The sequence below is a fragment of the Hyposmocoma kahamanoa genome, unplaced genomic scaffold, assembly GCF_003589595.1.
Source record: "Hyposmocoma kahamanoa isolate Upper Pololo Valley unplaced genomic scaffold, ASM358959v1 101, whole genome shotgun sequence".
NCBI lineage: Eukaryota > Metazoa > Arthropoda > Insecta > Lepidoptera > Cosmopterigidae > Hyposmocoma > Hyposmocoma kahamanoa.
Genome location: NW_020653333.1, coordinates 2,365,075 through 2,392,726, shown reverse-complemented (window position 1 = coordinate 2,392,726; position 27,652 = coordinate 2,365,075). Strand labels below are relative to the sequence as shown.

The 27,652-nt window shown below is 35.6% G+C and overlaps 1 protein-coding gene across 2 annotated transcripts; it reads right to left on the bottom strand.

The window, feature by feature from the left end:
• Nucleotides 1-224: 224 nt before the first annotated feature.
• Nucleotides 225-27,485, bottom strand: LOC113230238 (dystrobrevin beta). Of its 2 annotated transcripts, none has more exons than XM_026464079.1 (21): nt 27,333-27,485; nt 26,235-26,436; nt 25,587-25,803; nt 24,125-24,210; nt 22,380-22,531; nt 21,671-21,779; nt 20,053-20,219; nt 19,321-19,448; nt 18,926-19,029; nt 18,305-18,396; nt 16,264-16,302; nt 14,853-14,965; nt 14,031-14,211; nt 13,708-13,820; nt 10,722-10,819; nt 9,590-9,652; nt 8,838-8,933; nt 7,888-7,944; nt 4,618-4,700; nt 2,513-2,568; nt 225-1,245 (listed from the first exon to the last, which is right to left on the bottom strand). In XM_026464079.1, exons 2-20 carry the CDS (start codon nt 26,425-26,427, stop codon nt 2,536-2,538), a joined length of 2,124 nt encoding a protein of 707 aa, XP_026319864.1. In that variant the 5' UTR covers nt 26,428-26,436; nt 27,333-27,485; the 3' UTR covers nt 225-1,245; nt 2,513-2,535. The 2 variants fall into 2 exon arrangements, with proteins under 2 accessions (XP_026319864.1, XP_026319872.1); XM_026464087.1 differs by having other exon boundaries at nt 10,722-10,816.
• Between the last annotated feature and the right edge of the window lie 167 nt (nt 27,486-27,652).

The following is a 27,652-nucleotide window of genomic DNA, read 5'->3' as shown; positions in this document are numbered from 1 at the left end:
GGTAAATAGGGTCTATTAATCGTCAGCCTACGAAAAAATAAAACTGTAGTAACACTGTATATTATGTTAAAAACATTTTGTCCTTCAATATCCGAAATATTTAAGACCTATTAAGGATCGTGCAAATTTGTTTCGCATACGGATTACTCCTCATTTCAGTGTCATGCGGATTATTCCTCATTTCAGTGTCATGCGGATATTTCCTCACTTTAGTGTCTTACGGATTCTTCCTCATTTTAATGACATGCGGTTGCGATTCTCAATTCAGTGTAATGAGTGTTAATCCGCATTTTAATATAGCAGTCTGTCAATGGTAAGTAGTTTTTTTTTAACCCGCAGGCACGACATAATACGCATGAAGGCGTCTCTGTCGACAATCTCCATTACGTAAAAATAAAATACGTGGTAACATCATTAAGTAATTACGCCACCATATCAACAACAAGTTCGTTATAAATACTTAATAACTTATTTTAGTTAATCTAGTAGGTTAACCATATAATAAGTACACATGATAAGGAGACTGTACACCTAAGCCCAAATCTCAAGCGTCCGCCATGAATTTATGACGATACGCTTAAGGTATACTTTCTTCATTTCACCACAATTCCAGCGAAAATTGAGTTTTCAGTATTGCCAGTCGCTAACACCACGTAGAATTTTCTATAGCAAAATGTATGTCGCCCCTGGCTGTTACGATAATAAACATTTTCATACGATTTTTTAATGCGGTCGTTAGAGACTACGAAAATTGCTATCAGAGGTGCTGATAATTTAGGAATAGATTTTCCCATTTGAATACTACATTATTCAATTGGAAAAAAACGTAGTGTGGTTTAACTATACTCGGCACAATACTGCGTGTAGTTTTCATTTATATATAATATATTGATATTTGCATAAAGGTGACAACGATTTTTTATTCAGTTAAAGGATATAAATAGAAATTTTTATTCCCAATAGGTCACCGGTGTATGAAATGGATAGAAATTTTCCTTTCATACGCGAGTGGCAAGATGGTGACTAAAAGAGAAATGAATCAAATGTACAGTTTAGCTTAATTACAACCACCCTAAAGAGACCTAAACATACAAAGGGTATGAAAAAGTGCTTATATTACATTAGGGGGGTGAGGTCAGCGCTGGAACGGCGCGGGGGCGCAGGCGGCGCAGGGCGGGGGGGCAGCTATGGCGGCGGACGCGCGTAATAATGCCCTGTGCGCGCCGGCAGGGGTGGGGGGGTGTCCTGTGAATGCAGGTGTGTCTATTAGGGGTAGGTTTTGTATTTTCGTGAGTAAGTGGAAAGGCTTACAAATTACTTTTGGACCCTAAAACAGTGTCGTTTCTACTTTATAGTCTTGTCTTTTTTGAAGACGGAGTAAAATGGCATTGGTAGGGTTGCTAGCTTTCATAAAATCTTAAATAGTTATGTAGTGGCTACATAACACAATCTATCGATAAAACTATCGACAACAACTGTCGATAAAACTATCGACAACAACTGTTGTTGTCGATAGTTTTATCGCTAGATTGTGAAGGATAAAATTTTACCAAAAATGACTGAATTGTGAATGTTACGACGTTCTAATGGTTACTAATTGCGTTATCGCATTCTTTATTCTTATTTTGACAGTTGATCTACTAGTATACATTTTAACAAAAATAGCCGGATTTTTTATTATATAGTTGAATTAAAATGAAAAATTTTAAAATGTCTCTTTGTGTTTTTCATAAACATAGTTCCGAATACTGTATATGTATGTGTGAATTTACAAAAATTGACAATTAAAATGAACTTGTGCTCTGTAATAGGATGAATAATGGGTTGAGGATGATTCAAATGAAACAAATTCGGCCGTAATAAGCAAGTGACCAACATTCAGTCGATAGTCGATAGAATATTTATTTATCGACTGCAATCACTAGCTGCTTGCATGCGAGCAAGACTTTTGCACAATGAACTGTCATTTAACTCCTTCTTCAAAAAACATAGACTATAGACAAATAATATTCGTGTGTAACATTGCAAACACCCAAATGTAACTTGTCATTCTTTAGATTTAAGTATACATATCGTTTGTAGGAATACTTAGTATTTGCCATCTAGTATGTGTCATGCACTATGTATTTTGTAGTATTTGTCATCTAGCATCTGTCATCCAGTATCTGTCATCTAGTATCTGTCATGTAGGATCTAGTAGTATTTGTCAACTAGTATCTGTCATCAAGTATCTCTCTTGTAGGATCTGTCTAGTAGTACTTGTCATTTAGTATCTGCCATGTTGTATCTATTTTGTAGTATTTGTCATCTAGAATCTGTCATATAGCTAAAGAAGGCCAACAGACGTAGCATAATCCTAAGAATCAATCGCAGTGGAAATTACTAGCAAAATAATACTTCTACTAAATCTTGAGCGCATAACATACGAGTACAATTATAATACATTACAATAATGTTTTTTAAGTAAATAGCTTTAAAAAAAATTAAATAAATGATAAAAAAATTAACAAACCTGAAGCAATCTTTAAAACCAATTTAGGAATGTGTTTTAACACTAGATGCCATGCTCTGTAATAAAATAGAAAAATAAAAATCATAATATAAACCAAACAGTGCACCAAGTAAGCAGAACTACACTAAATACTCTAATAGAACATTAAGTGACAAACATTGGTCACAGGTGTCTTATAACCTGGAGAAACGCGTACAGTACCATCTTTTAAATTCCAAGCATCGGAGCTAATCCAGTTTTACAGGAGTTGACGTTGAAAAAAATAAAGGTTAAACTCTAATTCGGCTGCAGAGTCTTACATAATTTGCAATGTAATGTACATTTTTTTTTTAGATACAACTAAGGGAAAATTGTTTTCTTTTTTTTGTTCAGATTAGTTTAGCTTTTTGTTATATATATATTTTTTTCTGATTGCATTTTTGTGAACAGCTGAATAAATATAATAATAAATGTTATTAATAATAATAATAGAACAGCATACAAAATAATCAAATGTAATAATTACATAAGTGTTATAATTGATTATTTCGTACATTATTATTATAATTGATATATAATTCTATATATAATTGTTAAAAGCATTTATTACTATTTATTCGGCTACCTACTCATAAACATGCAATAATAACAAAAAAATTTAAAAATAACAAAAAATTAAACACAAAAGTAACGTTAATAAAAAAAGAAAGAAAATCAAATAAAAAACACATTAATAGCCGAAAAAGCTAGCGAACTCAGCTTAATACTGGGCAGAGTCTCACTTCATTCTACATATTTTATTTGAAATTACTTTTTTGAATAATTTGAAATTTGAAGTTTTCTTATTATATTCGGCAGTTTCCGTAAAACCCGCACGACTCCGAAGCTTGGAGTTTAAAAAAATATATATTAAAATAGCACTGTAACTATAGTGATATTAATATCCTCAACAACCCGAACAATTATAATCTAGAACGCAGGTTCCCAAATTTTTGTCAATTGCGGTAGCAAACCCTGTACAATATCGTAATTGGACTTCCCAATTGCTTCCGAGGGCTGCCCTAGGACTCTTCAGCGCCCACTGGGGGTATGTGTAGGTGGGGTAGGGACCAGTTTGGGCAACTATGATCTAGAACTATTATCAAGACCCATCGAATATATAACCAGAAATGGAGACGAAATAAGGGCCATCTATCCATGGCAACTCATCAGGTAAATGGGCCTTATATCACTTTTAAATATCAACTCTCGTTTGCTTTGAAATAACAAATTAGAAAACTGAAATAGTACAGCGCCAACAACTGGCCTGTGTGTATGTCTCCGTATATTCCAAAAATATTCTGTATTTATCATTGACTTACAAATAAATGGACGACGGGTCTAATACAAAAACCACGAAAAAAATGTCCCAAGTCAACCTATTCGAAATTTAAATTGTAATGTCATCGCAGTATCGCGCTGTCAGTAGAACAAATGAAGACTAAAGCGGAGTGTCGCGCTCTGTATACGATTTTAGCGCCTTACAAGTGCGGACACTTTTTAGCGCGGACCCGACGTCCATATAATTGTAAGTCAATGGTATTTATTGTAATAAAGAACGTGGGTTTTCTACCAATGGGGGCTGTTCCATTCGGTGGTATGGGAAAAACAGCAAAACATCTAATTGCAAAACAAACGTGTTCACATTTCATCGGTAATTAAATATTAAATAAGTATGTAATTTTTAAATTTTCGTGCATTATAGCAAAGCTCTAGTTAAACTGGACGATTTGAAGTTGAACCATTGACGACACCCGTTAATAGTTTCGAATTCGGTCTGGCCAATCGGAGCGCAGTTGTCACAGTAATGATTTGGCAGAACAGTTTTCAAACAAATTAAATGACACTTCATCTCTATTTCTGGTTATAATATACTCGATGGCAAAACCTGATTGATATTTCATACATCCAACCTAAACAATATTACACCGTCGCTTTGTATATGGTAATATTGTGGTCAAGCATTCATCGCTAAGAAAAATATAGCCCTAAATCGTCCAAATCATGTGATTCCTCTCCTCCTACCTTACTAAAGAAGCAATTTATCTATAGCGGTACACCATGTACAGGGTGTTGTAATAAGGTACCTGTACGTTGTTGTCGTGAATATAATGTCGAGGTGGCTGCGGTCGCGGCATCGGCTCGTCGCTATCTTCGTCCTCTTCAAAATCTGTAACAAGAAATTGTAGTAACAATAATGGCTCTGAGTGCGGGACTGGCAGTGTTGTTGTAAAGTTGTTCGTTATTTTGTAAAAATATTAAACAACCAAGAGAATTTCGTTATTTTTAATAGGGCTGACGCAGATATGCGCCTGAGTTTTATTCCGGTGCTTTATTAACGCCAGGTTTATATCGGGTTCAAATCCACTAACGCCCGAAATCGAGGGCAAAAAGTATTTACTACGAAATGTTTATTATAAATGGAGTTTTATTTAAATTCAATGATTTTAATTTTTTTGGGAAATTTGCCATCTACCCCTGATATCGAGACTTTTTTCTCACCACTTTCTAGCGTGTCACGTTTGGAGAAGGAATTATCTATTTTATTTTTGTATAAAGCAGTTCTCTCTTATCGAATCTCTTATTGCAAATCGGTTGAATTAATACGTAAGTAATACGTTCACGTAATATCAAATGTATTAAACATTTGATATTACGTGAACTAACTTAATGTGGATCAATCTACACGTATGTATTGAATCTATTTTTGGCGGTAAGATGTCGCTCAACGTTAAGAAACTAAGAAACTGACAGTTGTAGATATAAGTGCGGTTACATACTAATTAGTCATTCGAACACAGGAAATGAAACTATTTTTCTGGATTTAAATCGCGTATATTTGTTTTTATAGGTCCCATGGTCACGGTTGATATGGGACCTGTAAAGGGCCCGAAACGTCGGTTAATTTAATTTAAATATGATTTTATTTCCAGACTTAGACAGGGTTTTAGTATAATTTGAAAAATCTAATGAATTCATTTTATTCAAACTTGTAACTATGACGTTTGAAGACGCTAAAAATTCTTTTAATAATAATGTCGTCATTGTTTTTTACATTTATGGAAACTGCAACTCTTTGCCGGCCTAGGCCGGTAAAATAAGTAAGAAATTCCATTTCTGTCCACTGCTCTAATCTTTTAAATAATCTACTAATAAAGAGCTATGCAAACAGGCTAAAGAAAAGCTGTCGCACAGCCAAGTCACTAGCATCAGTGTCCGTAATGAAAAGAGTTAAAATTATCGTCTATAGTATTACGTATATTGTGTTTAAATTATGGTGCACGAATATACATACCTGCAACACGCACTTTAAAAAAAATAGCGATAAAATAAACGAAAGTTATTTGAAGTTCTTTTTTCTTATTTTCACTTTTTGTATTTTTTATATTCTCTTCGCGAAAAATGAGTTCTAATGATAAGAGCGAGAGTACAAAAGTGAAATGACGTGCACTCCGCCTAAATTAAATCAAGAGGCAAAATTTGTTAATGGTAATGACAGTTATCGCTAGGGACTGTGTAAGCAATTTGGCAAATCGTCGCCTTACTTTCTTAAACTCGTGTCTTAAAGCACCAAGTTACTGAAATGCAAAAAATGGATTGTATATACAAATTTTACAGGCTGGTTTCACATCACATTTCCTTCATATTCACACACTGGCTTTTACCTATTCTTATAGTAATACATCCAAATTAACACTCTGGATAAGAAATTTAAAATAAACAGAAAGTTTTGCCATAAACTGAATAATCGTTCTTTATAAGATAAATAATTTGTATGGTAATTGCGCCTCTAGCGGTTACATGATGTAATTTTGTTTACAAATATTTTACGCGTTCGCTTATAGTTCTGGTACGGATGCAACAAACGATATTTTTTCTAAAATTTGTTACGAAATATTTTATAAAAACACAATTGTCTTTCATTAAACAAAAACTACGCAATGACTTTATAAGGTACAACTTACTCAAGGGCGATTTTAACTATGCGGAAACTTGTACCGAGACCAAAAATATTCGAGATAATTTGCATACCCTCATGCAAAAATAGTATTACCACTACGATTACGATAAAGGAGAGAGGTTATAAATGTTACGTATAGTAAATAAATAATAAGAAATAGCATGCTCGAAATTAAGTAAATAATTCGAAATTTACCTAACCGACCGACTGCTCATCGTACCTTTAACAGTGTATTGTTTGAATGATTAACACTCATTTCAGGCTTCTGACCACGGTATGACTTCTTTTTATTTTCCCGATATTTCGGAACGGTTGCACGCTCCATGGTCACGGGTTGACTGGACGGTGGCAGATGACAGCTTTAGCTGATAGCAATTGTCCTAACATGTCATATATTAGTACTTTTAGTTTTAATTAATATTTGTTTACTTTTTCTATTATACATCTTTTTCTATTTAATATTTTTTTACTTCCTAACATTGTTTGAGAAAAGCACTACACGTGACTCGGCGGGAACATTACACGACTCGTATTAATACAAGGCCTCGGACGCTCGGTCTTGTAACTCATACTCGTCCAGCAATCCATTACTTCCCGGCCTCTGCAATAATGTACTAATTCATCACAGCATTCTCGTGCTATATTGAAATAACCGTTGTCAAATGCAATACTTACATGTTGATATTTTTATACCAGTATCGCGGATTGTTATATCGGTTATGGAGTATGATTATGAAATAGAAATGAAATGCTGAACAATTCTGACTCTTGTTCAAACAACCATAAACACGTCTATAATTTGATGTCATTTTTTAAAACCGAGCGAAAGGCTCAATTTCACAATGAATGGCCTTGTACAACGAGAGAGCATATGCGACTGTTTGCGTCCGTATACGCGCGCGGCGGGTGCACACATACAAGCCGCGCTGCTACGTTTGTATGAAGTTACACTACTTGTCTTATTATATTATGGTAGAACCTTTGTAGTTATTGTTACTTATAACGAGCTCCGTCACTGCCTCGAGGTTATGCGATAAGTGCCTACAGTAGAAGCACTCCGACAAGTCTTTCATTTACATTGCAATCCTTGTACAACCCCAGCATTCGGTTCCGCACGACTGCACACGTTATTTTTACCTCTCCGAGCGCGTGCTCATGTTCCTTTTTCCTCGTACTGAACGCCTGATTTCATGAGTCAGATGTAGTAGGCTATTATAGCGAAGATATTTTCGATTTTGTATGAGAGTGATGTATCTGTTAGCGTAGTAACTATTAAGTAATCTGTGCTTAAAGTACAGGGAACTATAAAGTTTGAGACCAGGATTGTCTGGTTACCTGTTGTAAAATGACCTCAAGATGGAATTACATTCGAAGTGATAAGGGACCCTTAACTTACTTCTCTGTTTTCTGGAGTCAGCATGCCCCTTCACGGTGTCCTCAGTGTCGGACCCCTCTGCAAAACATTTAATAAGTGAAACAACTACATTTAGATATTGGTGCAAAATAGATTTCAAAATAAGGTATAGAATAGTCGGGAGAAGTGCATTACCCCAAAATCGTGAATCGTAACGATATAGAATCTTGTTACTGGATTTTGGGGATTCGGGTATATGTAAACTTAATTAAAAGTAGGAAATATGGAAATTTCCCATATTTACAATACAATTTAAGTGTCAAAATTTAAATACTAACTGATTTATTATAAATAAATCAGCTGATATGCCAAATTGAGCCGTCTCATTTTGTGCCGTGACATTTTCGTTAATGTCGATCTTTTTCGTGCATCTTTTCTTGTGGAGGCTACAAAGAGAGTTCCAGGAGTCAGGCAGCAGCGTCAGAACGATTGAGATTCGACAGCTTGGCGACAACGCGAGAAAACAAGTGATAGTGCGACTGGGTGCACTTCTCTCGACAACAAATAAAAACTGTAATATTTGTACTGAAAAGGTATTTTTAATAAAACATGAATTCAAACATGTCCATCGATGTACCTGTCTATTTCAAATGTGCACGTCAAATCATGCGCATTCCAAAAAGGTGCTCGAAAAACGGATAACATGCTAAAAATAACACTTTAAACGTTTATTATGATTCTCACCACCATTTTTAAAACGTATTTTTATAAATTTAACTCAAAACTGTCAGTCACAAGGTCGGCCCTGCCAAAGTGTGTGGGACGTGAGAGGGGTGAGTATTCTCGACCAGTTACGCCCTTCCTACGAGACATGAAAGGACCAATCATGATTAATTTTTATTATTACGTGACTTGGTGCGATGGTGATTGGTCGGTAGTTTTCCTCTTGCCCGACGAAAAAAAAACTGAAGTAATAAGTGAAAAATGCTTACCTGAGTTAAGTTCTCGAACGAGGGTGGACATGGCGTTCGTTACTGAATCCGCTGCATAGAGAAGATCGCTACGTAGGCCCCTGTTGTCTATACCCACTGAAAACAAATTAATCGTGGCCTTTTAAAGTTTTCTAAAACCCACCAATGATGAAGGAAGGGAACACGCCGCGTTGAGACAGTGCAACAAAAGCATGTTCAAAGTGTAGCTCAAAAGTATGGTATTGGTATCAAAGTAAAAAAATCCAACCAATATAGCTCCTTTCTTGGATTTATTACTAGAGATGGGAAAAATTCTTACTTTTTTAAATATCGAGTTCTTAGGTTTTCGTGATTGTTACACATAGAAAATGAAACTATTTATCCGGATTTAAATCGCGTATATTTGTTTTTTCATTCAAACCGACTTTTCGGGCCCTTTACAGGTCCCATGGTCACGGTTGATTGATTCATTGCTGAGATTTTTTGAGAAAATACGGAATTTTATTGTGAATGGGACACTGATATATTAATTGGTTAAAAATAATCACATGACAATTGGGATGGTGTATGATATGGATATGTCATAATTTTGCGCGGTTGACAAATTTTTCCAAATAATCTTCTTGACAAATTAGAAGCTTTTGAGATATGCGACTATTCTAGAAAACCATTAATCTGTAAACAGTTTCAGAAATTACAACACATGGTATGAAGTATGTTTGTGTGACGTATGGCCAAACACTTAGTAATAAATGGTATTTATGATTACTTACTGGTGGTAGGTCGTTGGTGCGGATGGAAATTTCGTCCATCGTTGCCCATGCTCTCCATTCCACCTGTATAGTCATCGGTTAAGTTAGGAAATATTATTTATAATGACGATTAGTCTCCTAAGACCCAGTAAATTAGAATGTAAAAAGCGCTAAGCGCCCAATGTACTAAAAGTATTTTATGCAATCGTTGCATAATGAGGATTCTTACAGTCGAGTGCGCCGAGTGGCCTAAGTAACAGGTGCGAGAATTTAAGACCTAATTATGTAATGATTGGATACAATACATTTTCAATGAGTAAATAAAATAATGAAACATAACCAATATTTAATGTCATCGAGTATATAACCAGAAATAGAGACGAAATCAGGGCCCTGGCAACTCATCAGGCAAATGGACCTTATATCTGTTTCAAATATCAACTCTCGTTTGAGCTGAAATCACAAATTAGAAAGCTGAAATAGTACCGCATCAACAACTCGACCAGTGTGTACGTCTTCGTATATTCCAAAAATATTCTGTATTTATTGTAATAAAGACAATATCTCTAACAATGGGGGCTGTTCCATTCGGTGGTGTGGGAGAAACAGCAAAACATCTAATAACGAAACAAAATGAATCACATTTCATCTGTTATTAAATATGTGATTTTTCAATTATCGTCCATTATAGCAAAGCTCAAGTTAAACTGGTCGATTTGAAGTGAAACAATTGACGATACCCGTTAATTGTTTCGAATACGGACTGGCCAATCGGAGTGCAGTAGTCACCGTAATGATTTGGCAGAATAGTTTTCAAACAAATTAAATGCCATTTTGTCTCTATTTCTGGTTACATACTCGATGTATATTTTATTAGCAATCCTCGACAACAAACTCAAACAAAAACAAAAGCTAAACAAACGCTACAGAACAAACACCAAAGAGATTGAATAGAAGTGGCTAACTACCGGTTATAGACAGATAAAAAAAACTTTTTATTTTGTAAAGGGTTATGACACGGTTGCAAGACATTTAGGCCAATTTAACCAATCAGGAGACAGTATAGCGTTTGAGTAGCGTAATATTTGATGAATTTTGTGCGAATATGCATAAAACAAAAGGCATGTGCAAACCAAAATATTCTTCAACTTACCGAGACTGTGTGTCATGTCGATTCTTTCTCGTTCGCCGAGAGATGGGGTTTGCGGCGCACTGCGGGCTGTACCTCGCATCGGGGGTTCTCTTTCCCTGCTGAAGAAGTAGAGTATATTATTGATTTTTAATAAATAAAACAAATTATTTGCATTGAAATTGTTCTACAATAGGGCATCGTTAATTTTTTAGAAAGTATTTAAAAGTAATCATAGTGGATATACAGGATTATTTGTAATGATGGCACTTCACATGGCTGTTAATATTTGATATATTTGGCAAATAATCACCACGTGTAATTAGCATGTTTGAGAAAGTATTTGCCTTGTTTGTAAATTCGGCAAATACAGCAAACACTAAATTCGCATTACCGCGCGCTGGACGGTTTCTCGGCGCACATCAAAGGAGCCAAAGAGGCAAATACGCAAGTAAACCACACTATGGTCATTAACTCCTTATTTGGCTTCATGTGTAGACGGTCATATTTGTCAGTGACTGCATGTTTGTCTTGTACGTCAAATATTTTTCCAAGTACATTAAACACACAGCGAATACTAAAGTACCGGCACGCTATGATGGCCGTTTTGACGTTTGTCCGCTCATCAATTTTCGTATTAATTCATAACTAATGCTCCTTCAAGGAGCTAATTGATGTGCATTGTTGTCATTAGTGACGTGCAGTAAAATTATGGATGTATAATTTTACGACACAACTCGGCAATTGTTTTCCGAAAATCGAAATTTAAAAAAATGTAATCTTATACGATCGTCATTTATGGGAGCGCTGGCCAGCACAACTTCTACCTCCGGCAAACTCGTGTCAAGGCTCAATGCAAAACAAAGCAGTTTTGACGATTATATTAAGTAAATTTTTTTTTTCGTTTTATTAAAACTTTTGAATCAGCAACCCGTTGCTAGTTATAAATTTAAAAACTTATAGATGCGACTCGCATATGCTTATATTTTTTTCGATAATGAATTGAGATTTGACCTCACTATTGTAATCTGTTATAACGGCCATGATAACGTGCCGGTACAGTAGTAGCCATGTGAAGTGCCGCTTTAGAAGTGACTATATTGCTAACATCATAAACAACAACTTCTGTTCAATAACTTTTTGCAAAACATAATAAATAAATTTACCAAAAAGAAACTTTTACGCTAGCGGGACTTTAGAGATGGCGATACAATGAAAACCAATACGCACCCACCCGACTACGAAGGTTGTCAGAATAATGATTGGTCGTAGTTTCGAATTTAAAAAGGAATAACAAATTCTGACAGTAATATAACTTAAACTTTTTTACATATTATTGCAAGTAACGACGTTTTGATATTTTATTGAAATTTCAATCAATGTGCTGCCCTCTATCGGTCAATAGCTGAACGACGACGAACGATTGACGTACGTCGAATAGCGAGAAACCAGAAAATCGAGATCAATCATTAGTTCTCCAAAAAAGAAGCGACCATATTGCAGAGGTGTAAGGTTAGCATTCGTCTCTAATAACAAAAAATGTGTTACGATAAAAATAATATTTCCCAAATTGGTCGGGAATCGAAGCCGGAACCTCTGCCCAGTGTAACCGTTAGGCCTCCGAGGTCGTCAAATTTAAAAATACAAATCATTATTTACCAAAAGTTTTGGTTAAAATCATTGACCTACTAACAAATGGACGTCGGGTTCGCGCTAAAAAGTGTCCGGTCCTATAGGGCGTTAAAATTGCATACAGAGCATCAATCGCGCAACAGTCTTCGTTTGTTCGACTGACAGCGCGGTTGTCAATCATGCAGTACTATATAATAATAACTTGTAAAAATTACTGCAGTAAAGTGTAAAAACCGGATTTTGTATCATATTTTCACTAAAAAAATTTAATGTGTTATCATACTTATCAGTTCAAAGTGTTAGTTTGTACAGTTGTATAGTACGTAATTTATATATAAATTAATCGTAAATATAAATTACAAAAGCAAACAAAATAATCAAATAGCTAACTGTCCTTTTTCTACACATTGCATGCGCAAAAGCTAGAAAGAGACCCATTACGTCAATTTCAAGAAGCTTATATAAACTTCTTGGTCATTTTCAATTGTTCGAACCATAAGCAATTGAAATATTTGGAACAAAGAAACTATAGAGTCGTGTTGATTTTAATCTTATTTTTAAAATAACTTTTTATTAAACGTTAGCAATAACTAACAAAATATTGTTGTAGTCGTGTTACGGCTTGAGATTACCTATCAGAAGTCAGAAAATACATTTGCCCGAAATAACGATAGCTCGAATTTTCATAATGTCAAATGTATTTTTTTAGGAATGTTACTAAACAAAAGCAAATTTTGGTTTTGTGAGACGCATCAAAATTACTTGAAAGCGTAACGGTTTTATTATAAATCGGTCGGAATTACGGATATTTGAGTTTATATTTAGTTGGAATATCGGTACATTTCTTATAGTACCCGCTTATTTTCACATTTGTAATATTTGCATGTATGTATCTGCCCAACCTTTTACTATTTCTTGAAGTGAATTTGTACAAAATTATTAAAAATTAATTGATATTTACAATAAAGGCTGCTCTATTACTCTTGTGTTCAAGTAATTTTCAGTCGAAGCTAAATAATATGGTGCATTTTTTTAAGCTTCCAGTAGAAGCTGAATATGGTGTTTTTGTACCCTTTAAATTGTTGCAAGCAAAATTAGGCAGTATTGCAATGACGTTACAATTTAAATTAAATGTTTTAGTTTTTTTATATTTCGTGTCACTACGTTTGTATAGGTTAACTTCGGCCATTTTTTTCGTGGCTTTTGTATTGACCCGACGTCCATTTGTTGGTAGGTCAATGGGTTAAATGATCGTTTTTATTACACTAACATTGTTTTCAAGTACTTTTTAGATTACATCTGATTATGTGTCCGATTGCTTCTTGTTTAAATGACTATGAGCTATTCAATAGAGTTGATAACTGATTGATGATGTTACCTCTCCGGAGCGGGCGCGGGCGCACTGGGCTGCGGCTGCGCACCCGGAAGAGGGGGACTCTTTGTCGACCGAGGAGACGAGTTGGGGGTGGACCGAGGGGATGATTGTTGCGTCTGAAACGGTTTTCTGTTATTCTAAACTCTACTATGAACACAGTCACACTCCCTACCTATAATGTTCGAAGAGCGTACAGAAATAAAATTTCCTTACAACTGTAGTTCAGTCAACTTGAATCTAATCCGAAATTAAGAAGGTAGATACTAAACCATTAAATACCGAACGTTTTCGCTAAGGTTAAGCTATAGGAGATCACCTGTACCGACCTTCAACATCCTCATGAGTCCTTCCAACTGCTGCATGAGGTGCTTCCGTGACTCCTGCAAGCTGGAAAGGTGTCCCTCTAGCTCATCCTTGCGCGCGCGCAGCGCTCGTAATTCGGACACGAGAGGGGGAGCCCCCCCGCCGGGGCGGACGCCGTCTGATGATTCCGCTTCTTGTTGACGTCTAAAGGAAATAATAAACAAATGTCTTGATGGGCTCCGTGTGCCGCTGTTAAGCGAATTGATAATGGCTTAAAGAAACCATTTTAAAAAGATTTTATATAATATGTATATTACATACATGACATAAAATCATGTTTGACATGATGTTTTCACAACCATGATATTCACATAGATACCTCGGAGAAGAAAGAGTGTTAACAGCCAACTTTATTGATCAAGCGACGGGACGAACAAGTCGTGCGCCTGATGGCAAGCTACACGCCTGTCCATAACTGAGACATAAGTTGATAAGTCCCATGTGCCTGCAATTTCCCCAGCACTTATCGATGTGGTTGGGTTCAAATTGCAGGCTTTATCGAACTGTCTCATGAAGTTTTGTTATTCGATAAAACTCGTTTTTTTTAAGTAAACATACGTATAAAAATTAATAATATAACATAACATACATACAAAAAAAAACGTACAGTCGAATTGAGAACCTCCTCCTCTTTTTTGAAGTCGGTTAAAAAGTACAAATGTGTGTGCTGTTCTGCTAAGGAAACCGTGACCCACTCAGCTTGTTGTCGTCTTGCTTAAAGCGCTACGAGGCTGATTTTATACCAAGTGATTAGAATTAATGCTGACTTTCATGCAGTATCTTACCGAAGCCTGGCGATTTCGCGCATGATCTCCCTGTTTTTGGCTTCAAGCTGAGAGATGAGCTCGCGCTGCTGCCGCGCCGCGTCCACGTCCGAGCCTTCAGACGACGATCGACCCTGTGCGTGATTGGTTATTATTAAATATTACTAAAAGCCGGGACGGAGTTTCTCATCTCGAAGATACGATTATCGAAAGAATATAAAAAAGTTTCTTCACTATATTAACAATAATGTGTCAAACAACCACACCAACCAAAAAGTTTTTTCTTAAATTAGATTTACCGGGAATCGAACCCAGGACCTCGTTATCTTTGCCATTGCAATACAGTTGTTGGATTTCGTATTAATCTACGGTTTGATTTGAAAACTCACGAGCCGAGGTGGCGCCACTGTCGACAATTTCTCTAAAAAAGATGCGCGTTATCGATGCGCGACTGCGAATGATTTCGATATTGGACTCGTTAGTAATTACTAGTCCTGTCATTCGAATGACAAATTAGTAACCTACTAATTTTCGTATTCGAAAGATCATTCATTACTAAACCATGGATTATATAGAGCATTTCTACCTAGCCCTCTCTGACCTATGGTAAATACTGTAAATGTGACGGGGACATGGATATTTGATATGGACATGTTCAATGAACGAGTTCCAAGTAGTTCCCACATAATAATCATTCGATTCATTCCCGATAAAATGACAGGGGCATTCAGTATCGGTAATCATACGACTCGAGTCGAATGATTGTGCTTGGATTCGACTTAGGCGGATGATTTGCCCATTCGAATGATTAGTATTAGTAAAATTCAAAGTCGCACATCGCTAATACGCGTACGCAACGATGAAAAATCCACACAATGAGAAAAAACGATCGAAAGGTCCCAAAACTGTGCTCATGTGTAGTGCTCTGGACTTGTAATATACCGGTGAGTTAAAGTCACATAATCATTTATTCCATAGGTAAAATAAATTTACACTTGAAAACGTCATTTTTTAAGCTCGTTCACTATGCTGACTTCCCTGAGAAGAACGAGCAACTAAAACTCCAGGGTTTGCTCTTTTCAAATAAACTTAAGTGCTATGTAATACACTTTGAATTTCTGTGGAATCTAGACCCATGTCGTCTTTCCATACATCTTTATCTAACACGCAGTCTTCAATTTTGTAATATGAATTTTCAATTAAAATGCTTTTAATGTAGATTTTCAACTTAGAAATGATAATCTTAATATATGCTCCGTAATCTTATTGCAAAAACGACTACGAAATCGTAGTACCATCAGTTTGGACTAAGGTTAATATTATGGGTATCATTGCTTCTTAATTAATTTGAGTGAGTGTTTTTCAACCGTATAATTGTACTTTTTATGGCTATCGGATCACACAACAATTAATGATTTAAAGCAATAGTTACCAATTCGGGTGTGAGTGATGCCGACCTCCCGGCACGAGGCTGTAAAACGATTTACAAAACCAATAACATTAACTTTCTCTTATCTTAACTACATCCTTAACGAAACGCTTTGTCTTTTATTTGTCTCTGATAATAGAACAAAATAAATTGTACACTAATAAAGAATAAATAGATTTTGTACTGCGACGCATCACTAACGGCGAAAAATAAAATATTGTGACGTAATCTCGTCGAAATAGGTTCACAACACTTGGAAAACTTATGAAGAACTATGTCTCAAACCCTCTTTTTAGACGAAACCCGTGTTCATCAGAGAAACTTATAAATAGGTTGAAACATGAGTTTAAAAAAAATGATTAGTAATAAATATTTAGAAATCTTTAAACAATAAGATTATTTTCACGCTAACTGTACTTCTTCCGCCCCTTTTTTATGATATCAAGAGACGTGAACAAGTCGTGCGCCATCTGGTAAGCGACACACCTAGTGTTGGGTAATTTTCCGAAAAATTTCAAATGAGGGTAATTTGTCCGGAAAAAATCGTAAAAAATTGGAAAAATTTACTTTTGAAGGCCCATTTATGCCCTACGTTTAAAAATATCTTTTGAAGTCTTATTTAGAGTGGATTATAAAATAAACTTGTATAGCCATATAAAACTTACTTAGCGAAAAACAATATTTAAAAAAATTTCATAACAGCGAAAAAAAAACCTTTTTAATGGGTACATCGTTTTCGTTCAGTAACTTTTAACACTTAACTTTAACTTTTAACAGGTGTCAAGGTCAAATGTGGAAAAATTAAAGCAAAATGATGATTGATCAAAAATGGAATGTTTTCCACTAGACACACCTATAGCAGTTGTAGTGCCACTCAGAGGAGCTTTAATCGCAAAGATCTTAGGGGCACTGCCACTGCGTCCGTCACCTTGAGACATAAGTTGACAAGTCCCATGTGCCTGTAATTTCATCAGCACCTTTTTACTCTTCGAAACCAAAACTCAGTAATTAATGCTAACATTACTGTATGGCGGCAGAAATACGTGTGGTGGTAGTATACCTTAAACGTACTCTCTCATAAGGACCTGTACTGTATACGCTGTTGTTTTTAAATACAGTATCAGGTCGTACATATTGCACATCGGGAAAACTCGGAATCTACGAATATATCCGAACGCGTCTATACGTTATCGTATTATTCACTGACGTATTTATGACAACGAATTGTGAAACTTTATTAAAGTTGTCGATGAATTTGACGTTAGACAAAGTTTCATATTAAATTGTCATAAATACACATCGAGTAAGGCAAATGGACCCTATGTCACTTTTAAATGTCAACTCTCGTTTGCACTGAAATCACAAATTAGAAAGCTGACAAATTACAGCGCCAACAACTGACCTGTGTGTATGTCTCCATATATTCCAAAAATATTCTGTATTTATTGCAATAAAGATAATAGGTTGAACAATGGGAGGCTGTTCCATTCGGTGGAGTGGGAAAAACAGCAAAACATCTAATAAAACAAACGGAATCACATTTCATCGGTAATTAAATATTCAATATGTAATTTTTCGATTTTTGTCCATTATAGCAAGTTAAACTGGTTGATTTGAAATGTTACAATTGACGACAGCCGTCAATTGTTTCGAAATCGGGCTGGTCAATCGGAGCGTAGTTGTCACCGTAATGATTTGGCAGAATAGTTTTCAAACAAATTAAATGACATTTCGTCTCTATTTCTGGTTATACGAGTATGTGTACTCGATGTAAATACATCAGTTATTAATGCAATAAGTTGTAGACGCGGCAACAGCATTCGGATATGTTCGCGGCTGCCGGATTTACCCGAGGTGCAATATTTACAGCCTGGTACTGTATTTTAGATTTTTAATTGCAAATACCTGAGGAGTACAAAGTAGACATTGGACAAGGTCTATGTGCCTGTAATTTATCCAGCACCCTTAACCTTCAAAATCAGAACGCAGTAATGCCGACATTACTGCTTGGCGGCAAAAATAGGTATTATAAAACACTTCTCACCATTGTACGATTCTCCTGTGCCAATCGCGCCGCGTATCTCGCTATGAGACGATGCTCGTCGTCTACTCCACGAGACAGGTGTTCCACTATACCTTTACGCAAAAGTTTTGTTGTTATTTCTCAATATAGTTAGTAGTAACTTAAGGTGTAGACCCTACAGTTAGTTGTTTAGCTGACAAAATGTAGATATCCACAGATTTGAGATGCCAATATATTGCTTTAATCGTTTTAAAATATTTTTTTAATTATTTTTTGTTTCTCATATATTTGTATGCCAAAATGTCCACAGATTTGAGATGCCAATATATTGCTTTAATTCTTTTTAAACATTTTTTATTTTTATTTTTTGTTTCTCATATATTTCCCATGTATTCGATTTCATAGCACTTAAAAATTAAGACTAACGTGCTCAATGCAAGTAGTGTTTCATGTGTCAAAATACTCTTATCTATGCAAATTTAACATGTAATTTGATGTAACAACTGTTGATAAACTAAAAAAATCGTCGATAATTTTGTCGTTGACAGTTATTTTTTTTGTCTTGTTTTTTCTTCTTGTCTAAAATGAAGAACGTTTGTATTGAATTGTGTTACAAGTCGAGAACATGGCGTAAGTACTAACTGCGATGCGTAGAGCGCGAAGATCTTGAGTCAAGTGAGCCCGTATTAACGTAGCCGCCTGCGTACTCTGGGAACCCGTTATGTGCTGGAACCGGTGATGGCGGCCTGAACACAAAAGAAACTGTTAACTGCATTCAAATGTCTTTGAATTTGAAATTTTTGTATTTTTTGATTAATTAGTATTGAATCATTTTGCTTAAAAATGAATCGATACAAAAAGTACTAAAAAAACAGGTGCCAAATGCTAAGTAATCATTTGCATAAAAAATGGTCAACGGGCCGCTGCTCTTTCAGTGTGACTTGACCCTAAACAATGCCTATTCACTCTCGCCATGAAAACTCACTTTGCCTTTCTTTGTAACAGCAACAATGCATTATTATGGAAGGAATACGTACACGATATGGCTTAGGTTGAGCGTCCTCTCTGGCTGGTCGGGATACCGCGGTAACTGCGGGCGCGCACGCTCAGGCACGCAACGAAATGATTTGCGGAGAGTAGCACCGATCTGTTTCGAAGGTGATTTCTGAAACACGACATACATGGTTTTACAAAAATTACGCGTAGAAACCAGCGTAATATCTATTGAAACCATCTATATATACTTCTCAAGAATCTATACTACCACAAATGCCTTTTGATTTCGCATAACAGTGAAAGTCACTTTGGAAAAAATATATAGTAAAATTGAGATATATTACGGCTACAAAGCTACGGCTAAAAAAGTCGTTAAAAACCTGATACGAAGATCGACAAATTCACATAGAATGCACATAGAAACGACTTCCCACGTCGATTGGAAGACGGCCGGATCGAAGGAACTGTTTTTAAGTGTTCAATCTTTGTATTCAATAATTATAACAAACTACTGGAGTAGAACTAAATAGAGTAAAAATAAATTCACAAAAAATAATTGAATATCATTCAATTTTAATTTAACTTAATTACAACGAATAGCGACATCTCTAGCCAAGCCTGGTACCTTGAAAGGTGCCTAACTGGGTGACGAAATACTATCATAAATTTCTCATTGATGGCGCTACAGCTAAAAAGTCGTGAAAAACCAGAAACAAAGATCGACAAATAAGCACATTGAGTTATATTGTTCCAAAGGTTCGGTCAGTACTCACATAAGCAGCATATTCCTTGACCTCATGTTCGTTAGTGTGAGTACCCGAGACACGCCCGCGCCAGAAGCAGTCCTGGCACAACGTGTAGTTGGTACATCGTGAGCAGCGGTAGCGGAAGCCTGTCAAGGAGCTGCGGCGGCACGCGCTGCACGCTAGAGGGTGGACCACTGTGGATCAGAAGGTCATACGTTAGTCATATACAACAGATAATGAATATATAACCAGCTGGCTAAACTGCGTAAGGCAAATAAAAACAGCCAGGTTGCAATATCAAATCCATTAATCAATTGTTCGTTTAAACGGCAGCACTGTTAAAACTTTGACAAATAATTGTCAGATACTGTGTTTTCAACAGCAACACCGTCAATAGTTTGACAGGCAATCAGTAAATATAGTGATTCAAACATTAGCCCTGTCAATTGTTTGACAAATAATCAGTAGATACAGTGTGCAGTGGTTTAAACAGCAACACCGTTAATAATTTGACAAATAATCAAAAGGTATAGTGGTTTAAGCAGAAACACCATCAGTAGTTTGACAAATAATCAATAGGTGGTGGTTTAATAGGTAGCACTGTCCAACGTTTGACAAATAATCGGTAGATATCTATCTATCAAACGTTTAAGTAGCTAGTCAAATAACCCCGTGCTTTGTCTTTGTCCATAGGATGGTGCAACCGATCATCGTCGTTTGAGTGAATCTTGATAAATCTCTCTTATCTCTCTTCTGTATCTTTCAACCCGGATACTGGCAGAATTGTCCTCAGTGGAACAGAAGCCAAATACCCAAAAAAAAAATCTATCAAACCACTGTATCTACAGTGGTTTGAATTATAGCACTGTCAAAAATTTGACAAATAAATCATTAGACATTGGTGGTGGACACAGTGGATTAAACAGTAGTACTGTGTTCATAATCAGTACGTACAGTGGTTTAAACGGTAAACACTAACTCGGAAAGCCAATTGACAGGCCCGTTTAATAGAAAGTTTAAAGTCTGTTCCAATCCATTTTCAACAAAAAGTAAACAAAACTGTTCAGTTAAAATTCTAAAGCAATCACTCAATAAATCGAATAACTAACACTTTCATGTATATTTCGAAGATTTCGACTTGATAACTCATCAGTTTTTCCAACAATATTTTTTTGAATAGCATCGTAATTGAAAAATGGTAGTCCGAAAGCGAGGTTATTTTTCATCTATACATCTATGACTTGTCTATGGTTGCATAGTGCTGTACGAAAAAAACATTCAGTTCATTCAATTTAAGTTTTAGTACTCGATTAAGTAAATCGAATATTTCAATCACAATCGCACGAATATCTAAGTGGAATGATTTGAAGGAGGACTTAAAATTAAGATTTCGGAAATTTTTAATATCCTTATATATGTCATGTCAGGGAAAACCGCTAGTATGACTCAATTCGATCGAATCAACAAATCGATTTATTCCATTAAATAATAGATTTGTATTACCAAGCCGTCTATGGTCGGGTTAGTGACATGTTTATTTACATTTTGTTGAAAATGGATTGAAACGAACGAAATATTTAAAATTTATAAAATGAATAATGCATTTTCAATACTACACATAGAAAAAATGGTAGTGATACATTACCATTCTCAACGCTCGCAAGCCGATGTAGAAGAGGCAGCCACACGAGACACGGGGGCCCTGGATCCGACATCAGGGTGTCCAGGAAGTCGTTCACTGTTATCTTGGTATTCTAAAACAGATAAATATAATTATTTCAACAGTTAAAATCAGATACAAAGTGGTTAGATAAATAATTTACAAAGTTACTTAGTGGTGTAAGTTTACGGGTAATTTTCTTCTTTACAACTTTTTTTATTTTGTCATTTTAAATTTAAAAAAATTTAAAAAGCGGCACAATTTTCTTAGCTTACGATGAGCCTACAAACGAGTCTCAATTAAACAACAAGTTACAACCTGACACTTCGTTCGGTTAAATATTCTTAAATAAAATAATTTAACAAAAATTTGAATAATAATAATCTTTCAACATCTTTTTATTTACTTGGTACTTGGTACTTGGTGTAACGGGCTGGTGTCCGCAACTCGACGACAAGGCGCCCATTTTGCGTGTGGATCTTTTTATTTAATTTACATTTATTTAGTTTCGTTGCTCATAACATCTTATAAGGTGTTTAATGAGTACGGAAGACGTTTCTTTAAGATTCTATCTCTAAAGTAGTTAGTGATTCTTTGGGAATTTTTGTTTAATTCAGAACTGTTAAATTTAGGCAACAATTTAGTGAACACACAGATTTAATTTACAAACGCCAATTTAGTAGTGACATCTCACCTGATTGAACATAGTAAGAGCAAGTGAATCGTTGTAGTTGAAGCTAGGTGACTCGTAGACCGCAGCAGGTAGCGCTAGGACTTCACGAAGGTAATCGGAGAGGCGCTTCATCAGCAGGTGGCCATTGCCGTCTGACAGCTGAGAGAAAATATCTGTGGAAGAAAGGACTTGTATTGGTACCATACATGAATAAATACTTTACACTATCCGTCCTAATTTTTTTCTATAGTGAAAGCTCTCTACTTCGTAGTTCTACATAAATTACACAAAAACAACCGTTTAAACTTAATAATACAAAGATCTGCAACAAGCGTATGGAGAAAAACTAAGTTATTGTTTTAATTTATTTTTTAAAATGTTCATGTTTTTTTTTTCAAATTTTTTTTCTAAATGCGAGGAGCATAATATTAGGAAATAAACACGACTGTTTACAAAACAGAAAATTACCAAAAAAATAAATTCAGAGCACAGTGTTCATTAGAGATATCGATATGCACAATGTACTGTTTCTGTATATTTCTTTTCTTTCGGTGATTTTTATTAAATGCAAAATATGTTGGTTGCTTACAGATAAACAATGTTACTTCCATGACATAGAGGGTTTGGAGGGTTAACATATTATATTTAATACAGTGTGGTCAACAACTTTCTCTTTGGTGGATGTTTAAAATAATACGGAGACTTTTTTGTACGATAAACATCTTATGCGCATTAATACTTTGCCCCCCTTAGAACAATTCTACAGCGTTAACCATGCGTAAGCATAATAAGAAGATACGGCACAATTTGCTGCTTTTAGGACGATATGGATATAGATAAATTTGGAAAAGTTTTTCTTAATTTTTTCAATATTAAGTTATTATTTATTGTTCGTAGCATGGAGGGTGCAGAGGGAGCCATAGCCCCGAGCGGTACAGCAAAGAAAGCGGTGCTAAGGCGCAACCGTGCTCTAACTAGTAAATTTCTTTTGAATAAAAATTTGAAAATAAATTCCACTATTTGAGAAAACGATATTCTGAACAACACAAAGATGGCGACGGCCTTTTTTTTTTTTTTTTTTTGACGGGGGGGAAATCTTTATGGATAGATGGCAACGGCCTGCTCGAACAAACTACTTTTGTAATCGTGAAAATAGATGGGGCAGCAATAAGAGCCTATACACACGGCGTATTTTATATTTCTCGCAGACTCGCTGTAGTGAATCGATTCAAATGCGCGCAAACATCGTGTTGCAAGCAAGAAGCTTATATACTCCAATGGCGTTAACACTTAGAATTTCATGTAGTTGCTTCATTCCAAAAACTAATTGATATTAACAAACAAAACTAATAAAACTATCACTTATCAAAAAGCGCGACTACAGCGGCGTCGTCACCGCGTATAAAATACGCTGTGTGCTTAGGCTCTAAGGTTGGCCACGGGCGGCAGTAATCTGGCTACGCCACTGGTTCGAAGTTATTTTTCAGATTGAGTTACTTTAGTGGTGACGGCGCGATGTATCCATTGTTATGCAGTAAAAATTAGCAGAAATAAACAAAACTTAGCATGAGAGTGCTTATTGTTGCTCACGCCTGTAGATAACAAAAGACGTCATCTTTTAGAATGAATTAGCAGCTTATAGAAACCATTTTTCTGTTTACTCATGAATAGCTAGAAATACTGGTCAAGACACAACCTTAGTTCACCAGACACTGATTATGATTCGCCTTAGTTTAAACATCCATTTAATATAAAAAAATACGTACACCGAAGTTTATCCATGAGTTTTCCAGCACACATAGTCGCCAACGCCACTTTTATCGAAAACACTCGGATCTTGCCCACATTATCCCTGTAACAAGAATGTTTTTATTTTCATATATTTTGTATATGGGGCAATGGGTTAGGATGAGCACTCTCGTTGCCTGTAGTAAATTAAATAGCGTTTAGCCAGTGGCGGATTTGCCATAAGGCCTGACTCAAAGTACCTAAATATTTTAAAGGCTCACGTACATTATGGCGGGCCGCACTGCACCGCATCGTATAACAGTAATCTTCCTAGACCACTTTCGTGCATTTTATTTATAAAATATAGATATGTCTACCAGTAGGTATATGAATGCTGAGAAAGGGGCGGCTAGTACTGACCACATGGCCTGGGGCGGCCAAGACCGCAAACTATGTTTAGCTTCTTCAAGAAACATTGGCTTTTTTTGGATATGATTTCCAGATAATTGTGGATTTCGGACTTGCGAGCGTACCAGGGTGCAGCAGATAATACTCTGAGAATAATTTTCAGGGGAAAAAAGATGTAATTTTGTTTTTTTTACTGTCCATTTGTGAAAAAACACATTGAATCATTCTAATGAATAACCAATAACTCGGTAATCATGCTGTTGTATTGGTATCAATGCTCATGTAGTCAGAAATAGGAATTGCTTCTTTGAATTTCGCAATATTCCAGTTTTGAAGGGCAAGGTTGCTGGTGAAATTACAGGCACATAGGACTTGTCAACTTATGTCTCAGGGTGACAGGCGTAAAGCTCCAAGTGGCATTGCAACGGTCACTAGCACAACATATTCATCCCGTCACTTCATATTATTAAAAAAAAATTATTTAAAGTATACCTGTAGCCCTCATTTGTTTTTCATTGCCTAATTCGATCCCATTCCTTTTTTAATATCTTAAAATATGCAATAGCAGAAGTTACGTCAGAAACCTCATAACTGGAGGTCTGTTTTTCGGTGGTTTTTGGTGGAAGACAGGCGTAACATGTATGTACGTATGTGCAACATACAGGTTTAGGTTATATACATATATACAGGTTTGGATTAACAAGTACTATTTTTATAAAATTTTTAATAATGCACTGCACCTATTACTCAAAACATATTGTATACCAATTTTTTTATATAAATTCAATATGTTAGGTTGGCTCGTCCGGCGTTCATTGCATGAGGGGTCCATGGACCATAGGTTAACAAACCCGGCTTTACGTGTACTACTGTTTAGCCCAGCAAGTTGAATTCCAAATGTTGTTCACGTTTCTATATTCTCATCTATGGTGGTACACACAATATGGTAGCCAATTTGTTGGTACGAGTGGTCATTCTTTCTTTATAGAACATGTTAAAAACAAAATATATACACTTATTATTATTAGGGTGGGTTCATTCAGGGCCTATGCATCCCCTCATCACTGTGACCATTGACTCACACAAACTTACCCAGTACTGTAAGCGGACAGCAACCAATTCAACAAGAGCGCCGAACAAGCTTCAACAGACACTTGATGAACAGGTGGTAGTCGTTTGTTCAAATTGTGGTACAGTGAAGACACAAGTGTCTCTAGCCGAGTAACGTTTACACATGCGGTGGGTTCAAGTGTGTTGAGAGCATTCTCTCTGAATGCTTCTATTACATTCCATATGTCGATTACATGCACTGAAAGAGAATAAATAGATTTTAGTCTTTCATTTTTTAAGTTTTTACAGGTCACGCTGACGGCAAAAGAGCTGTTTAAACCCAATACAAACATCTGTAACAAGCACATTGAATATACATAGCTAGGCACTTACAACTTTTTAAACCGGCTTAAAACATGAAAATTACTAAATCAGGCTGCAGTGGTTACAGAATTTCATCTAGAGGGATTTTCCCAAAAGGAAAGTTTGATTAACACATTATCTTATTCAACCTTTTCATTTTCTACACATCTTCCAAAATTGTCTATACAGAACTATTATCTTTGTTAGTTTATTTTTTCGTCTTATGCTTTTAAATCTGCTGACATTAGAGTTCATAATCGCATGGACCAATTGCAAGACAACTTAAAAACTTTGTAAATGGTTTGTTGTTCAAGTACTGTAACTTACAATTGCACTTCTTCTGCACATATCTCAGCTTACACGCTGTCCGGTAGGATGCGAATCGGATTAAATCAAAATTCTGTTCTCTCATCTCTTGCAATAGCTGTGACCGAGGGTCGGTACCCGACACGGGGACACTTGGCATGCTCAGCGCACCTACAGACGGTGCAATGCCCACAGAGTCACGTTCCAGAGACATTTTTGATGGCTGAAATAAATTAATTGACATAATTGGACATAGTTATGCAAACTAGAACCAACCCACAAAATGTCACTTTCGAGATAATTATATTTTTGCAAAAACAGTGTGAAGAAATAAATAGGTAAGTTATTTAAGACAAAAACGTGAGTTATATGTAGCATTGAGAATGATATAGGGAAAGTATTATATTATATAGCATTAAATAGAAAACATTATGTATCTTTTTGTTTGTGTATATTGCCAGGATCTTTTGTGAGTATGTAAAGGACACGCCTGGTGTTCTACCTAAATACATAACTCAATTTCACTCGAGGTGTGGCTTGGTACTTGTTTGCATAAGTATGCCCAATTATAAAAATTATGAAAATAAATTAATGACACAAATTCTTTGAGGTTACGGTTATGTACCAGTCATTGTCAGTTGCAGTATAACTACAGAATAAGGAACGGTCTGCAAGACAAACAATACAAAGAGCAATAATATAATGTTCATTTTCTTGTATTGTTATTGAAAATGACATGAACCATATGTATTAAACATAGTTTCTTGCTTCTGGCATGGTTTCGGACTATTTCTACTCGTTACCATTAGCTAATATGGCAAAGAAAATTAGATAAATTGTCCGAGAGAGATGTCATAAACATCAAAAACATGTAATAACAAACCTAAAATTTTCGATAATAAAACCCAGATAACCCTTAAAAATACGACTATTTCTCACTTATTTCGTTTAAATCGTATGGATAGACCAGTTGACCATCAAGAAGTCGTTATCAATCAGTAAACAATACAAAAAAATTCAACAACATGGATCAATTTGACATGATAATAAAAATTTAAAAACAACAAACGTCAATTTTACGATAAAACTGAAAGTACCGACAACAATAGCCCACATTACCTTTTGTTAACAGTTAGCACATATTTTAGTTGACATAACGATAATTAATTCACCGCAAACTCAAGATATTTTCCAAGATAAATCGATTCAAGATAAATTACAGATAATTTGGTGATACTTAAATTTCACATTTACAACTAATTTTCACAGTGGGCAAAGTTATATGTGTATTGTGTACACTTTTCGTTATATTAAGACGTTATTTTTCACTAATTACACTGGAAAATAAATTAAAAAACACATTTCCGGCTAATATTTCACGTATTCTTCGCAATCAACTTGACAAGTCTGCCATTGATATTCCGTTCCGTTCTACGGAA

Bases quoted from the DNA above. Each gene is read 5' to 3' on its own strand.
- LOC113230238 (XM_026464079.1), bottom strand. From the start codon at position 26,427: ATGTCTCTGGAACGTGACTCTGTGGGCATTGCACCGTCTGTAGGTGCG. The intron at 24,211-25,586 runs GTAAGTTTGTGT...TTCTTGTTACAG, and splicing joins CTGTCCGCTTACAGTACTGG to GGATAATGTGGGCAAGATCC. The intron at 22,532-24,124 runs GTACGTATTTTT...TTTCTTCCACAG, and splicing joins ACTCATGGATAAACTTCGGT to ATATTTTCTCTCAGCTGTCA.